Source organism: Chiloscyllium plagiosum, unplaced genomic scaffold (genome assembly GCF_037043375.1).
Source record: "Chiloscyllium plagiosum isolate Xiang-an unplaced genomic scaffold, Cpla_swu_hap1 HiC_scaffold_12, whole genome shotgun sequence".
NCBI lineage: Eukaryota > Metazoa > Chordata > Chondrichthyes > Orectolobiformes > Hemiscylliidae > Chiloscyllium > Chiloscyllium plagiosum.
In genome coordinates this window covers 57,213,919-57,229,872 of record NW_028270150.1, presented here as the reverse complement: position 1 = coordinate 57,229,872, position 15,954 = coordinate 57,213,919, and the positions used below count along the sequence as shown (strand labels likewise).

Here is a 15,954-nt window from a genome sequence, read left to right as displayed (position 1 = left end):
AATGCTGTAGCCTGAGCTTTTTCTATCTTTACTCAATTGAATTTTGATAGTGCTGCAATTGAAGAAGATAAGTGACCATTACATAATGTGGTTGCCAAGTTGTTAGTGCTGACAGTTGGCAAACTGCCAAGTGAGAGAAGAAAATTGGAAAAGTGGCAAAAACTTCAGATGTATTAGAATAGACCATCGACTGTTATTCTGCATTGTACAATATGGAAAGCATCGCCCAGTATGAGATTACTGCCTAATTGCTTAAATATTTCCAGTGACTTTCATTCAATCTGTAAAGAACATCTCTGCCTTCTGTTGGCTTGTTGAAAGCTTTGAGAGATGTTTGATCATTTTGCTTTAATAAATACTGTTTAATTATAGAACAGTCTGAGGAAATGCCAATTTGTTGGCTTAGCTACCGACCAATCCATTGATAATTTTTTCATGACAAGAGGTTTTTTTTTGCACTTCTATTCTGGGGAATATGCATGTGCTTGATATAAAATAGTTTTGGTCTTCTAATAGTATGCTTTTCATGTATTGGTTTTCTAATGGTTTTCAAAATTCAATGAAGTGAATTGTATTTATTTTGACAGATTTATGAGTTTCTAAGTTTTCCAGTTATGTTTGTTCATTTCACTAGGTTATCCCCTCATTTGCTTCAGCAGAATGAAAATCTTAGAGCCTGACACAACTGGGACAAAGGCAAGCAACTTTGGTGAAATTCCCAATTCTCGATTTGATGATGACACTCAAATTCTTTAGTGATTTTAAAGACCTGATTTTAAAGTCACACCTCTTTTTTAAAGAGAAAACCAAATAATCAATTCAACCTTTAACCTTACATTTCTCGCATTATTAATGTCAATTTTTTTTTGGTACTTAACCTATTTTTCTAACCAATCTGTTCAAACATGTTATTCCACATCTCTGGAGGAGGTGGGACTTGAACTGGTAGGGACACGATCTATGTGTCACAGGAGAGCCCCCAAAATCAGACTATTGGTTGATTGTGTTTTACTTAAATCATTCATGGGATGTGGGCATTATTCTGAGTAAGAAACTGAGAACAACTCCCTTGCTGTTCTTCAGGATATTGCCATGGGACTTTTAACAACCACTTGGGCAGTTAAACGAGACCTCAGTTTATCTCATCAAAACAGCAGCACCTCCATCAATGCAACACTGTCTCTGAACTGCAATTGACTAGTATTTTTGTGCTCAAGTTCTGGAGTGGGATTTGAACACAAAGTCTTCTATCTCAGATGCTGATGTGCTACTAACTGAGACACGACTGACACTATTAATTAATTGTTTTACATTTTCTTTTGCTTTATACTGCAAAATGGTTTATTGAATCTTTTTCTTCACACTGTAGACCAACTACTTATCACCTGATTGAGCCCACTTCATCATAATTTTCTGGTTATGTTTATTGTTTCTCTTGGGATTTATTTCAAATATTTCTCAGTAAGCATTCGATTCTTTGTATGAGATCAAAGCAAATGGGTAACATTTTGTGTTCAGGTGATGAACTGTAGCCATAAATCACACACATGGAATAGCTGTTCTGGTTATCAGCTTTAATTTTCACCTGATAAAATGTTGCCGCCTTCTGGTCAGGCTCCAAATAATGTAAGGACATGTGTAACAGTTTCATTATGAATGCAACAAATGCAGAATACTTTTGAATTTCTTTTAATACAGATTACCAGAATCTCCTGGTGAACTGCCAGAGTTTTCTTTGTTTCTCTCCGTAAATGATTGGCTGGACTCAATCAAAATGGAACAGTACAAGAGCAATTTCATGGCCGCAGGCCTCACAAGTTTGGATTCAGTCACAAGGATGAGTATTGAGTAAGTAGAATATAATGTCACAACATCTTATGGTGGCTGCTCAAATCTCACTTCTCTGAGACTATTGTCTGAGCATTTGCACTCATTGGTATGTGATTTTAGATTAAGGTATGCATGTAATTTGCTTCATCAAAGAGAGAACATATTGAAGCAAACAAAACAGAAATTGCTGGACAAGTTATGAATCTGATTAAATTGAACCAGAACCTCTATTCCTGAGGTATCCCTTCTTCCAACTAATCTAATACTGTCCAGTAATTTAAGTTCAGTTTATTTCTATAAATTAATTGTGCTTTAAGCATACAAGCAAGGGATTCCCCTTTTGTTTCCACTTCAACTTCCCCTTTCTTCCAGTTTTATCTCAGCATAACAATTTTCTCCTTTACCACACTGCTTTACCATTATCATGTTATTTCTCTAACGTATCTCTTGGTTCTACTAAGTAATTTTCTTCATCATTTTCCAGAAAGGGATGATCACCTTGTTGGGATCGATTATAGCTCCCCTAATAGTCAGCAGGAAATTGAAAAGCAAATATGAAGGAGCTCTCAGATATCTGTAAGAAAATTAGGGTTGTAATGGTAAGAGATTTTAACTGTTGGACTCTCATAATGTTGAGGCCTAAGATGGAGAGGAATTTGTCAAATGTGTACACGAAAACTTTCTTACTCAATATGTGGATGCACCTACTAGAGAAGAAGCAATAGTTAACCTTCTGTTGGAAAATAAGGCAATGCAAGTGACTGAGGTGTCAGTGGGGGAGCACTTTGGGCCAACTGATTGTAATTCTATTAGTTTAAAATATTTAGGGAAAGGATAGATCTGATCAAAAAGTTGAAGTTCTAAACTGGAGTAAGGCCAATTTTGATGGTATTAGACAGGAACTTTCAGACATTGATTGAGGGAGGCTACTCGCAGATAAAGTCATGGTTGGAAAGTGGAAAGCTTTTACAAATGAGTCAACAAGAGTTCAAAGATGGTACGTTGCTGTGGGTCTGGAGGTCAATGCTGGTAGGTGTAGGGAATGCTGGTTGACTAGGTAAATTGAGGCTCTGATCAAGAAAAAGAAGGAGGAATATATCAGATGTTGACAGCTGGGATCCATAGCAGAGCATGAGAGCAATGGGAGTATACTTAAGAGGGAGATCAGGAGGGCAAAAAGGGGACATGACATAGCTTTGGGAAATAGAGTTAAGGAGAATCCAAAGAGATTCTATAAATACATAACAGGCAAAAGAGTAACTAGGGAGACAATAGAGCCCCTTAAAGATCAGCAAGACAATTTCTATGTGAAATCATAGCAGATAGGTGAGATACTAAACAAATATTTTGCACCAAACTTTACTGTGGAGAAGGACTTGGAAGCCAGGGAACTTGGGAAATAAATATTAATGTCTTGAGAAGAGTTCATATTACTGAAGAGAGGGAGGTGCTGGAGGTCTCAAAATACACAAAGGCAGATAAACACCCCAGGACCTGATCAGGTATTTCCCGGAACTTTGCGGAAAGCTCGGGAAGAAATTGCTGGGCCTCTTGCTGAGATATTTGTGTCATCGATAGTCATGAGTGAGATACAGGAAGACTGGAGATTTGCTAATGTGATGCCATTATAGGCACAGTGGCTCAGCAGTTAGCACTGCTGCCTCACAGTGCCAGGGACCCGGGTTCAGTTCCACCCTTGAGTGACTGTCGGTGCAGAGTTTACACATTCTCCCTGTGTCTGAGTCAGTTCCTTCCAGCTGCTCTGATTTTCTCCCACAGTCCAAAGATGTGCCATAGGGATGTGCAGGCTAGGTGGATACGCCATGGGAAATTCAGGGTTAAGGGTTCGGGTAGGGGGGTTGGGTCTGACTGGATTGTTCTTCAGCGGATTGGTGTGGACTTGATGGGCTGCATGGCCTGCTTCCACACTATAGGGATTCAATGACTATGATGATAAATGCTGTAAGGAAATCCCAGGTAACTATAGATTGGTGAGCCTAACATCACTGGCAAGTAAGTTGTTGCAGGTGATTCTGAGGGATGGTATTTACATGCATTTGGAAAGACAAAGACTGATCAGGGAGAGTCAGCATGATTTTGTGTGTGGGAAATTGTCTCACTAACTTGATTGCATTTTTTGAAGAAGATTGATGAAGACAGTGATAGACATTGTCTATATGGACTTCATCAAGGCGTTCAACAAGAGTTTTTGGAGCTTGATATTACAAAAATAAAAATTAATAAAACATGAAACTGACTCATACTGAGCCAACACATCCCAGACATCTCATAATGTAGCTCCAGTATGCCCAGCATGTTCATTTCCAAGTATTATTCCTTTTTCCCACGGGGATGCTATTGAGAAATAATTAGTTGTAAAACTGGTCAATTGCCATGTGCTGTCCAGCAAGAAGAAAACTAACAGGCAGATGCACACACATTTATCTATAACTTCAACTTGCTGTAAATAGAAACAGCCAAAAAAGTTAATTAATGTGGTAGAGCTTTTCAGGTGAACTGAGTCCATGCTACTCAATATTTGTTACTTCCAAATAATGCGAAAAGCACAGCATGATTTGCCTTCCTAATTGCTTGCTAGCTTTGTGTTCTTTGTATAATTGCCTCTCAACATCAGCATTTTTAATTTTCTCACCATTCAAGAATATCTTGCCTCTTTCACTTGATACTGAAGTGAATATTGTCATGTTTCCCCTCATTATACCTCACCAGCCACCTTCTTGCTCACTGGTTTAATCTGTCTATAAGTATCTGTTTGGCCAGCATTACCACCCAATTTAATGCAGATTAACATTTATTGTGCTATGAGCATTCTGACATTTGTAAACTTCAATGTGAGTAAATAGACAAAAGTAATCTCCAGTTCACTCGATGCATCTCGTCCATATTTTCTTTCTCCTTTTCTATGAGAAAAAGTCCTGGGAGCTACATTGATTTATAAAGATGAGCAATCATAAGTAAATCTTCCCTTTTGAAATATTTCTTACAATCTATCTGGAATTAGGGGTCTAATGATGACCATGAAACCATCATCAACTGTCAGGGGAAAACCCCATTAGGTTCACTAATGTCCATTACGGAAGGAAACTACTGTCCTTAGCTGGTCTGCTGTATATGTGACTCCAGACCCACAACAATGTGGTTGATTCTTAATTGTTAATGATTAGGGGTGAGCAATAAATGCTAGTCCACCCAGTGATGCCCCCAATCCTGTGAATGAATTTTAAAATGTACTGGTTTCCCTATGTGGAAGGTGTATTTAAAATGTTTGGAGTGCTGGGCAATGGAAATTTGAGGCAGAAAGTTGAGAGAGGTCAGAGACAACAAATCGGATGATGGACGATTCTCAAAATGTCTAATTGACTTAGACTTAAATGACAAATCTTAAAATGTTTGCAAGTTGCCAGATTTGTCACAAACTGTTCAAAATGAACCTCCTGTCTGTTACGATTTTGCTAGTATATGCAGAAATATAGAAAAATAAGAACTATGCTATATCACTGCTGCTTCCTTTATCTGTATCATATATGTTTTCAGTCAATTTATTCAAGTGTAATATGCTGGGATCACCATTGTTTCTTTCTTCAGTTTTAGGTGATTCCTAAAGATGAATGAAATAGCTGGCTTTGTTTTCAGAGTGGATTGTATATTTTCATATAAACTTCCAATCTTTAACATACTATGACATAATTCAGTTTTACTTTGTTTTGTTCTAGTGATGTGAGAAGAATTGGGGTCACATTAATAGGACATCAGAGACGAATAGTGAGCAGTATACAGACTTTGAGACTGCACATGTTCCACATACAGGAGAAAGGATTTCATGTGTGAATACACTACTAATGTTATTGAGTTCTATCTCAGCAAGTTCGGTGGGAGAACATTTTATAACTACAATGCCTAGCTTTGTCTATGTGGAAAGTATGATGAGACATTGATAGTTGACATTTCCTTAATTTGGACAAGTTTTCAACATGAATCTTAAGCCTCCACAAGTTTCCGTACTTTAGATAAAACTTTACGAACCAATTCCCCATAGAGCTAACAAACTATTGCTAATAAAGTGGAGTCTAAGAAACACTAATTGCCAATTACTCCATTGTTATTTAAAGAACAGTTCATGTGTAGATGGATACCTCTTGCAGTAATATTCTAATGGCCATGTGGCTGCAACAGTATTGATACGTTTAGAGTTATAGGTTGAGAAGTAATCTCTTTTCCATGTTTGTGACTGTTTAGCTGCTAATATCAAATGTGCAATCAAAAGATTGACTTTAATATGTTCTTTTTGTAATTTATCCTGTACAGATCCGAAAGGATTTTTTCTTTATTTCAAATTAATTCTTGGTATGCTAGTATATGGATAAAATAGACATTAACTGAACTTGAAAGTATTGAGTCTAAAAGATCTTGCAATTTAACTCATGAGAATAGATGTGGGAGTTGCCTTATTTCATTTTGTGTTCATCTGAGAACGAATTTTATGTGTGTAGGTATATTTTTACAGAAAAGAAAATGTAGTTAGCAATTTAATGCCATCACCAGGCTATTGCCTTTTAATATCAGTGAGTATTTATTAGGCCTTAATCTGCAACCATTTTGTTCATAGGTGCACCTATGTTTCTGAGATTGTGCCTACAATTATGACTGTTGAGCACTTCAGATTGCCATGAATAACAGTTGTCATTTCTTTTTCCTTTTGAGTTCTCTGTCCAAAGACAGATCTGATCCACAGCGCCACAAACTTCACTACAGGGAGGGCAAGAAGCCAGCTTCCCAGTCCAGCCCAGGGATTGAAGCCCAGGCTGATCCATGCCAGCCATCTAGCTTACTGAGTCAGTCACCACACCAAAAAATAAGAAGTCCAATTTCTGTGATGACATATTCATGCATATTGTAGCTTATAGCTGTGAATATTAAAAATAGACTCCAATTCTTCCATCAAATGGCTGCCACACATTTTTCTCACTCACATCATATCATTGGCGAGTGTTGGAGGGATTTACACGTTGACACTCAACCTGCTGACAATATCAATGGCCATCATAACTTGCAGTAGAATTTGAAACTGGAGAGGCTCCGAGGTAGGGATGCAACACATTGTAAATTAGGTTTCTAAAGTTATGTATTGCTACAGGAACCCCGGAGTGGCCGGTTAGACTTCAATCTACTTTTCAAAGTAGTTAGATTAGATACCCTATGGTGTAGAAAAAGGCCCTTCGGCCCACAAGCCCATACCAACCCTCCGAAGAGTAACCCACCCAAACCCATTTCCCTCCCAATGATGCGTCTGACACTATGGGCAATTTAGCATGACCAATTCCCCTAACCTGCACATCTTTGGACTGTGGGAGGAAACCCATGCAGACACAGGGAGAATGTGCAAACTCCACACAGACAGTCGCCCGAGACTAGAATTGAACCTTGGTCCCTGGTGCTGTGAGGCTGCAATGCTAACCACTGGGCCACCATGCCACCTAGTTGGCAAGGGTCCCCACATAAAGCTAGCATGGATCATCTTTCAAGATGCAGATTAAGGTCTAATAATGTCACCAGGAGTTAACTTCAAGTTTAACTTTTGCTTGTGGAAAAAGTCCTCTCTGGGATTACCTCTATGGAATTTCAATGGGCAGAGGATCCAAAGCCAGGAGACTCCCAAGTACAAAAGTTATTTTGTTGAGCCTTTGATGTCATTTTTACCCTCAAGTGATCCTCTGGGTCCCGCTGGGAAAGTTTAGACCTCCCCTGCCCCAGTTCTTTCCTCTTTTCTGCTGTAACACCTTTCTGAAACCCACTTTCCACAACTGACATCCTTGTCAATAAGACTCCCTTTGCTTATTCTGGGTGGTCTCCTGCTTCCTCAACATTTACTGCTGCATTCACATGAAGCCCAGGAGATAAAATGTCTTGGGTAAGGCTCTTCTGGTACAATGATTGTGTTCCTACCTTTGGGCCAGGATGCCTGGGTTCAAGTCCCATCTGTTCCAAAGGTGTGTTATAACATCTCTGAGCAGGTTGTTTAGACAAATCTATCATCATACCAGATTAAGAGAGGGGGGCTTGGCATTAATGCCCCAATCATCCGTTCCCTCATCTAGCCAAATCCCACCTCAAGTTCAAAAAGCACCCTATAAGATATTGAGAGTTGCTACATTTGTTTCACTTTATTTCTCTAGTCGTTGGTTTCACAGTTTGGAATGTTTAGCTTACATATCAGTAACCTCAGATTAACTACAGTTTGGCAACTGTTATCAAGTTTCAGCCAGCCTATACATTACGTGGATCAATGCATTGACACAAAGTGTGAATTAGTGAATGACAGTCTCACTAGGATGATGTAGGAAATGCAAGGACATTTTATAGCTGCCATGAAAAGATGAAAATAAAGATTCAGCAAATGTTTGAACACGTATTAGTGAAGAACTTAAAATTCTGAACAAAATGGCAGTTCATTAAAACAATCTTTTGGTTCCCATAGAAACTGGTAGCTTAAAAAAATTAACTTCCATTTAATAGCTGAACAAATAACATGTCAAGATTTCATATTTTAAAATGTTCACAATAACAAGCAAACGAAAGTCACAATGGACACCATTTTTTGTGGTCTCTTCATGCTTTAAACTACAGGACAGAATGTTTAAAACTAAATAAACCACCATTATCTATTGTACACTGTCCTTCAATTGGACATTCAGTTTTCCTAGAACCAGTCCAAAGTGATTCTTAACTCCCTATGATTTGCTTCTAGTCTCCTATTTCCTTGGTCAGTGAATTTTTAATCTCAACTATCTTTTGCAGTGAGCTTTCTCCGCCAGAGATTCTAATCCAGACTAGGTGAATCTTCCAGTCATTCCTCACAAACTTGATCTTTCCAGCCTGAATCACATGGACCTAATATCACTTGTATAAGAGGCCAACAATCTGATATTTTGGAATCAAATGGACAGATTAAGGCATAACAGTTCACAGCCTTACAATCATTACATTCATTTTATGAGACCCTGCCATTGCTTGCAATTGTAGATGTTATATCTTCAATCTTGGCCCCCTTTACTCTCTAACAGTTAAAGCCCAGGCTTGCTATCAGGAAAACTGCAGAACAGGTCACATGACTCCTTTTTTTGTTAAATGAAGGACAGTCTCAAACATAACAATACATCTTATAGCTGTAAAATTTCCACCCAGAGACTGAAAAATTATTAGCATTTTTGTGAATTTTCATAAATACTATTCAAAATATAACAACTTACAAAATTCTACTCAGTTTAACAGTCAGAATGCTACATATGGTGTATTTAACATTTGCCTCCCATTAATCAGTCCATGTTAGCAGCATCCCTATCGTTAATCTATATCAACAAGATACATGCTACTGTTATGATTTAAAGCCCATTTCAAGTCCATTTTTAAAATTAATCTTCTCAAATACAAGATAATTTGCTTTGTTGCCAGTGATTTCACTCTCTGTTATGTGTCACGGGTCTCTTGTTCAGTAAATTTCATGGCGTCTCTAAGGCTTTGATTAAATAGTTGTATCCTTGGTCTGATTTGGTTAATTTTGCCAAGAATAATGTTTCTTCTGATAGACTTCTAATACTCCCCCTTAACAAGCAAGTGTAAATCATAGACACAGAACAACTTCTCTGCTGTGATGCTGTTCACTCACAGGATTCTATATTGTTCTGAGAAAGAGTAATTTGACCCAAAACTTTAACTCTGATTTCTCTCCACAGATGCTGCCAAACCTGCTGAGCTTTTCCAGCAATTTCCAATTTTGTTTCTGATTTACAGCATCTGCAGTTCGTTCAGTTTTTATTCTGCATTTTTACTGCTTCTGTAAAACCAGAACACACATTACCATCAGGGTGTTGAATTTTTAAACTCGGTTTTTGGATCATTAGTCTTTTTCAATGATATAGGGATTTTTTAAAAATATCAACCTCGAGAAAATATAATCTTTAACTCTTAAGATTATTTTCTGCTAATCAGCAGCTAATATTAATGCTTTATTCAAGTTAAAACCACCAAATTTTTAATTTTAATTGCATTTACAAAGAAATCAGTTTGCTCAGCAATTTTGTTAGACATGTCCCAGATTGGTATTGTGTGCTACTTTTATAGTTTTATCCTCTCTTCTCCTGAAGGCAGTTCTTTTCATTGTTATAATTTTGCTTCTATCACAAGGATTATAGTATTTCATTCTCATCGTAATGTATGAGCCTAAACAGGAAGTATGTTCCCACAGCTGTAACATTTGAGACCTAGATATGATTATGCTGCTGTCTTGATCCAACAGTTTCACATGCACTTTTTAGAAGGGGTTACTAGAAGGTGATTAAAACCAGTATAATGTCATTAAAGTCAATTGTAGCACACCCTCTATGTCTGGGATCAGCTATTCCTGTGGGGCGGCACGGTGGCTTAGCAGTTAGCACTGCTGCCTCACAGCGCCAGGGACCCGGGTTCGATTCCAGCCTCGGGCGACTGTCTGTGGGGAGTTTGCACATTCTCCCTACATGGGTTTCCTCTGGGTACTCTGGTTTCCTCCCACAGGTGAATTGGCTATGCTAAATTGCCCATAGTGTTAGGTGCATTAGTTAATGGTAAATATACCGTAGGGGAATGGGTCTGGTTGGGTTACTCTTCGGAGGGTCGGTGTGGACTTGTTGGGCCAAAGGGCCTGTTTCCGTACTGTAGGGAATCTAACCTAATTCAATACAGAACACAATCTTAGTATACAAACAGAAATCTGGAAAGTTTGAAAAGATCACCAGTCTTTGGTCATATGATCACAACAATAACAATGAACCATTGAAATTTGAAACAAAAATATAAGTTGTTGGAGAAAGCAGGTCTGGCAGCAACTGTGGAGAGAAAGCAGAGTCACCATTTTGAGTCTAGTGACACATCAACAGAGCTGGTCTGATTTATTCAAACAGACTTAACATTCAAGTGGCCAGGGTCTAAGTCTAGTGTTGGTGGAATCTGTAACAAAGGTGAAATGGCTTGTCCTACTACTCGTGGAAGCAGAAGTTCCTCTTCAAATTTTACCAAGATTGAGCCTTGCTGGCAATAACAACGTAAAGTGAACGAATCTATTATAGATTCACGCATTGCAGAAGGAGGCCTTGCAGCCCGTCCTGAATTTTTCCAATGGTCCTGTAGTCTTTTTTTCCATTCAACTATTTATCAATTCCCTTTAGTAGTCAAGCCACTTAACATACAATGAAAGATGATTATTTCAAGTCGTTTTCACTTTATTAAACACTTATGTAGACTTTGTATTGAACAACAGTTCTATAATACTATTGTTTTGACCTAACTCAAAATTTGTCTTTAAGTGTTTAATAAGATACAAATAAGTAATTTACATTTATAGTAATCCTAACACCCTCAAAAGACTTTATTTCTCCCCCTTAAGATTAAACCAACTCTGAAAACTAAGGTTGTTACATGCACCCTATTTCCTTAAATATTTGTTAGCTTCGGTTAAATGGATCAACGTTAACTACAGCCCATACAACTGAAATAAAAGTACAGTAGATAAAATTTTCAGAATTGAAAAAGCACATAAAATATTTCTGTTTTTTAGCAGTTCTTATGGATATATAAAGGGTCTACTAGGAGAAATGCAATTTCTGCCAATTTACAAACATATTTTCTTGTGGTCTTAGCAGAATTTCAATGATTTGGTAAAAGTGGATCACTTTTTCTCATAACCTTGGCCTGTAGTATTTGGCTGAAAGGATTCTACATACTGGTAGCATATCTAATTATTTCTCAGGAGGTTACCTTTACAATTCCTGCAAATGAAGCTCCCAAATTTAACCAGAGCAGGGATAATTCAAAAAAGAAGAAATATAAAATTTGATGATGACTAACTCCAGGTAAATACACCAGGGGCGTTTAGCTTTAAAGTACCACTTATAGAAGGTTTGGAGTAAATTGGCTACCCACTGCTTCAAGAGGATATGATTTGTGATTGTCAAAGGTCTGAACAGCAGAAAAGAAAGGTACCTGTAAATGACTGGGAAGTTTCAAAAAGATGTATGTATTTCTTTGTATTTTTCATCACTATTTACCAATTAATGCAAGTAAGCAATACTATACTGTCATTAATGTCAGTGGATAAGAGCAGATGCAATTCCCTCCTGTCAGAACCACATATGAGCTGTAAACAGCTTGCTGACCAAAATAATTGAAAGTTTTTTTTATTCCTGAGTACAGCTAGGTCCAACGGTTCAGTAATTTATGGTTGAGGTTTTCAGGCTTTTCTGTGCTGGCTACAGAAGTGATCCTAAATGTCCAATCCCTGACATTTTACGACCTCCTCAGACACTTCTGCAACCTTCAGAGCAATAGTTTACAGCCAGCTTTCAAGAGCAACAAATATCAAAAGCTAATGTTGTACAAATATTTGTTGAAATTCTAAGATTTGTAAAGTTGTCAGTTGATCTCTAGCAAACACAGAAATGTTTTCAAACTGTTAAATGAAGCAAAGCAATCTGTGGACCAACTGCATTTATTCATTAAACAAATATCAGTTCATGTAAAATTTCCATAATTTACCAGCATGCCTAGAGTTAATCGTAATTAGAGTTTCAGCTCTCTATAGCTGGGAGTGGACAGGTAGAATTGTGGTGTCTGAATCTGGGACATTTATTCACACAGAGTATGCTGTATGGCAAATATCTGCTGAACAATGATGTAAAGAGATTTTGTACAAAGTACAAGTTACTTATTGCTGTATTTTATTTTTCTATTATTTCTTAATGAAGCATTAAAAGTGTTACAGATTAAAATAGTTCATTTATTAAACTATTTATTAGCAAATTAAACAGTTGTCAATGCTTGTCATTTGCATTCATGCATTATAACCATTCCTTGTAAAATGCTGCACGCCTATGAGCACCAGCTCAATCAGAAAAAGATAAGTTTACATCCTTAATGCCAGTCTTTTTTGAACTATATTTTGTGAAAAGTTTTCAACGCATATCGGGTATAATTCATTCAAGCTACTATTTCTGTGAGGTATACATAGAAGTGATTGAGAGAATCTTTAAAAGGGTATAAAGGCAGTAGGAAGTTACTTACGGGGGAAATCAGGAGGGCAAAAAGGAGATGTGAGATAGCTTTGGCAAATAGGGTTAAGGATAATCCAAAGGATTTTCATAAATACAATAAGGACAAAAGGATATGAGGGAAAGAATAGGGCCCCTCAAAGATCAGCAAGACAGCCTATGTGTGGAGCTGGAGGGAGATGGGGGAGATACTAAACAAGTATTTTGCATTAGTGTTTACTGTGGAGAAGGGCATAGAAGATGTAGAATGTGGGGAAATAGATGGTGACATCTTGAAAATGTGCATATTACAGAGGAGGAACTGCTGGATGTCTTGAAACACATTAAAGTGGATAAATCTCCAGGACATGAGCAGGTGGGTGCTAGAACTCAGTGGGAAGCTAGGGAAGTGATTTCTGAACCTCTTGCCGAGATATTTGTATCATCGATAGTCTGCCGGAAGACTGGAGGTTGGCTAACGTAGTGCCACTGTTTAAGAAAGTGGTAAGGAAAAGCCAGAGAACTATAGTGAGCCTGACCTCAGTGGTGGGCAAGTTGTTGGAGGGAATCCTGAGGGACAGGATGTACATGTATTTGGAAAGGCAAGGACTGATTACGGATAGTCAGCTTGGCTTTGTGCATGGGAAATCATGTCTCACAAACTTGATTGAGTTTTTTAAAGAAGTAACAAAGAGGGATTGATGAGGGAAGAGTCGTGGACGTGATCCATATAGACTTGAGTAAGGTGTTCAACAAAGTTCCCCATGGGAGACTGATAGCAAAATTAGATCTCATGGAATACAGGGAGAACTAACCATTGGGATACAGAACTGGGTTGAAGGTAGAAGACAGAGGGTGGTGGTAGAGGGTTGTTTTTCAGACTGGAGGCCTGTGACCAGTGGAGTGCCACAAGGATCGGTGCTGGGTCCACGACTTGTCGTCATTTATATAAATGATTTGGATGTGAACATAGGAGGTATAATTAGTAAGTTTGCAGATGACAGCAAAATTGGAGGTGTAGTGGACAGCAAAGAAGGTTACCTCAGAGTACAATGGGATCTTGATCAGATGGGCCAATGGGCTGAGGAAGTTTAATTTTGATAACTGCAAGGTGCTGCATTTTGGAAAAGCAAATCATAACAGGACTTATATACTTAATGGTAAGGTCTTAGGGAGGGCTGTTGAACAAAGGGACCTTGGACCTTAGAAAAGATTTATTAGGATATTGTCAGGGTTGGAGGGTTTGAGTTATAGGAAGAAATTGAATAGACTGGGTTGTTTTCCCTAGAGCGTTTGAAGCTGAGGAGTGACCTTATAGGGGTTTATAAAATCATGAGGGTCATGGATAGGGTAAATGGACAAATTCTTCTCCCTGGGATGGGGGAGTCCAAAACTAGAGGGCATAGGTTTAGGAGGAAAGGGGAAAGATATAAAAGGGATCTAAGGGGCAACCTTTTCATGCAGAGGGTGGTACATGCATGGGAATAAGCTGCCAGAGGAAGTGGTGGACGCTGGTACAAAAACAACATTTAAAAGACATCTGTATGGGTATGTGAATAGGGAGGATTTAGAGGGATATGGGCCAAGTGCTGGCAAATGGGACTAGATTAGGTTAGGATATCTGGTCGGCATGGACGAGTGGCACTGAGGGGTCTGTTTCCATGCTGTGCATCTCTATGACTCAAAGCTTCCTTTTCAGTAGCCAGTCTGTTTCTGGAAGGAGATAAAATCCTATGTACATTAAAATGCTAGAGCATATCTTATATGGTAATCAGATAGATAAGGAAATTAATACCATTTACAATTGGACTTCAGAATTGATGGATTTTTAAAAAAATTGTTATAGTCCATCTACAGTACATATTAAATATTTGTCATCGACTTAATGAAGTTTCAATTACATACACACACACAATGAGTCAGCATTTACCTACCAGCAGAAAGATGATTGCATGGAGCAAGGGATTTCTTGAAAGAGGTAGAATCAATAACCATCTCAAATCAGGGACTTAAATGCACTATCAAAATATATTTTCTGTATAATCAACATGCACTCAGTATATCCACCCCCTCATTCAGTGGAAGCAGTTTACATGATGAACGAAAGTCACATCTTTGCAAAAACGTACTGCAATCTTCCTTTCATTCATGAAAACCTTTAACTTACAAATGAGAAGAAACCATCTCTGTATTAAAGGAGGGTTGGCCCCGGGGGGGTGTCGGGTCCAAAGTGGGATGTGAGGTGGTCAATTCAGGTCCCCGGGGGTAAGGGTGATTCAGCTCCTCAGATATGAAGGAGAGTTGGGTCTGAAATGGGTGAAGGGGTTTAAGACCTAGGAGGGTGAAGGCGGGGACAAATAAAATGGTGTTAAGTCATGGCATATGAAGACAAGTCAGGCATGGAGAGGGTGAAGTGGGTTTAGTCTGGAGGGGGTGTGATGGGGTCAGATCCCTGGAGGAAGGGGAGAAATAGAGTCAGTTCCTGGGGGATTAAGAAGAGTCGTGCAAGGAACAATTGAAAACCATTTGGATTTGGAGCAGATGAAGAAGGGTTGAGTCCAGAGCAGGGAAAGGAGGGTCAGGTCTGAAGAAAATGAAGGGGGTCAGCTCCCAGGGTGGAGAGGATGTGGTGAAGGGTGTATCAATGTCCAGACAGGGCCGTGAGTGCTGGCTGTTAAAAGTAAAACTGTCAAAGTGCAAAGTTTATGGAGAGGTAATGGTGAATGAGTAATGTAACATTATCTAAGCTAATGCTCTGGGGATATGGGTTCATAATCCTACCACAGCAGCTTATCGAATTTGAATTGAATTAACAAATTTGGAGTATAAAACTCATCTCGGTACAAGTAAACATGACAACTATCACTGGTTGTCTAAGCTGTCTAGTACACCAGTTGCATTTAGGGAAAGAAATCTGCCATCTTAGCTGGTCTGACCTCCATGTGACTCCACAGAAATGTGGTTGGTTCTTATATGCCCTCTGAAATAGTCTGTCAAATCCCTTCATTTGAGGCAATGAGAGATGGGTAACAACTGTGGATCTTGC

The 15,954-nt window shown here is 38.5% G+C and overlaps 1 protein-coding gene across 5 annotated transcripts in view; it reads left to right on the top strand.

Moving 5' to 3' along the window:
• epha6 (eph receptor A6) overlaps positions 1-12,680 on the top strand; it is a 687,522-nt gene extending 674,842 nt beyond the window's left edge. For 3 of the 5 annotated variants that reach the window (XM_043700795.2, XM_087992858.1, XM_087992855.1), the window contains 2 exons: positions 1,699-1,848; positions 5,565-12,680. In XM_043700795.2, coding sequence (XP_043556730.1) covers positions 1,699-1,848; positions 5,565-5,679 — 265 coding nt within the window. In that variant the 3' untranslated portion in view covers positions 5,680-12,680. Of the gene's footprint in view, positions 1-1,698; positions 1,849-5,564 lie in introns of those variants that run through there. The other 2 variants (XM_087992857.1, XM_087992856.1) reach the window with 2 other exon arrangements.
• Positions 12,681-15,954: the final 3,274 nt, after the last annotated feature.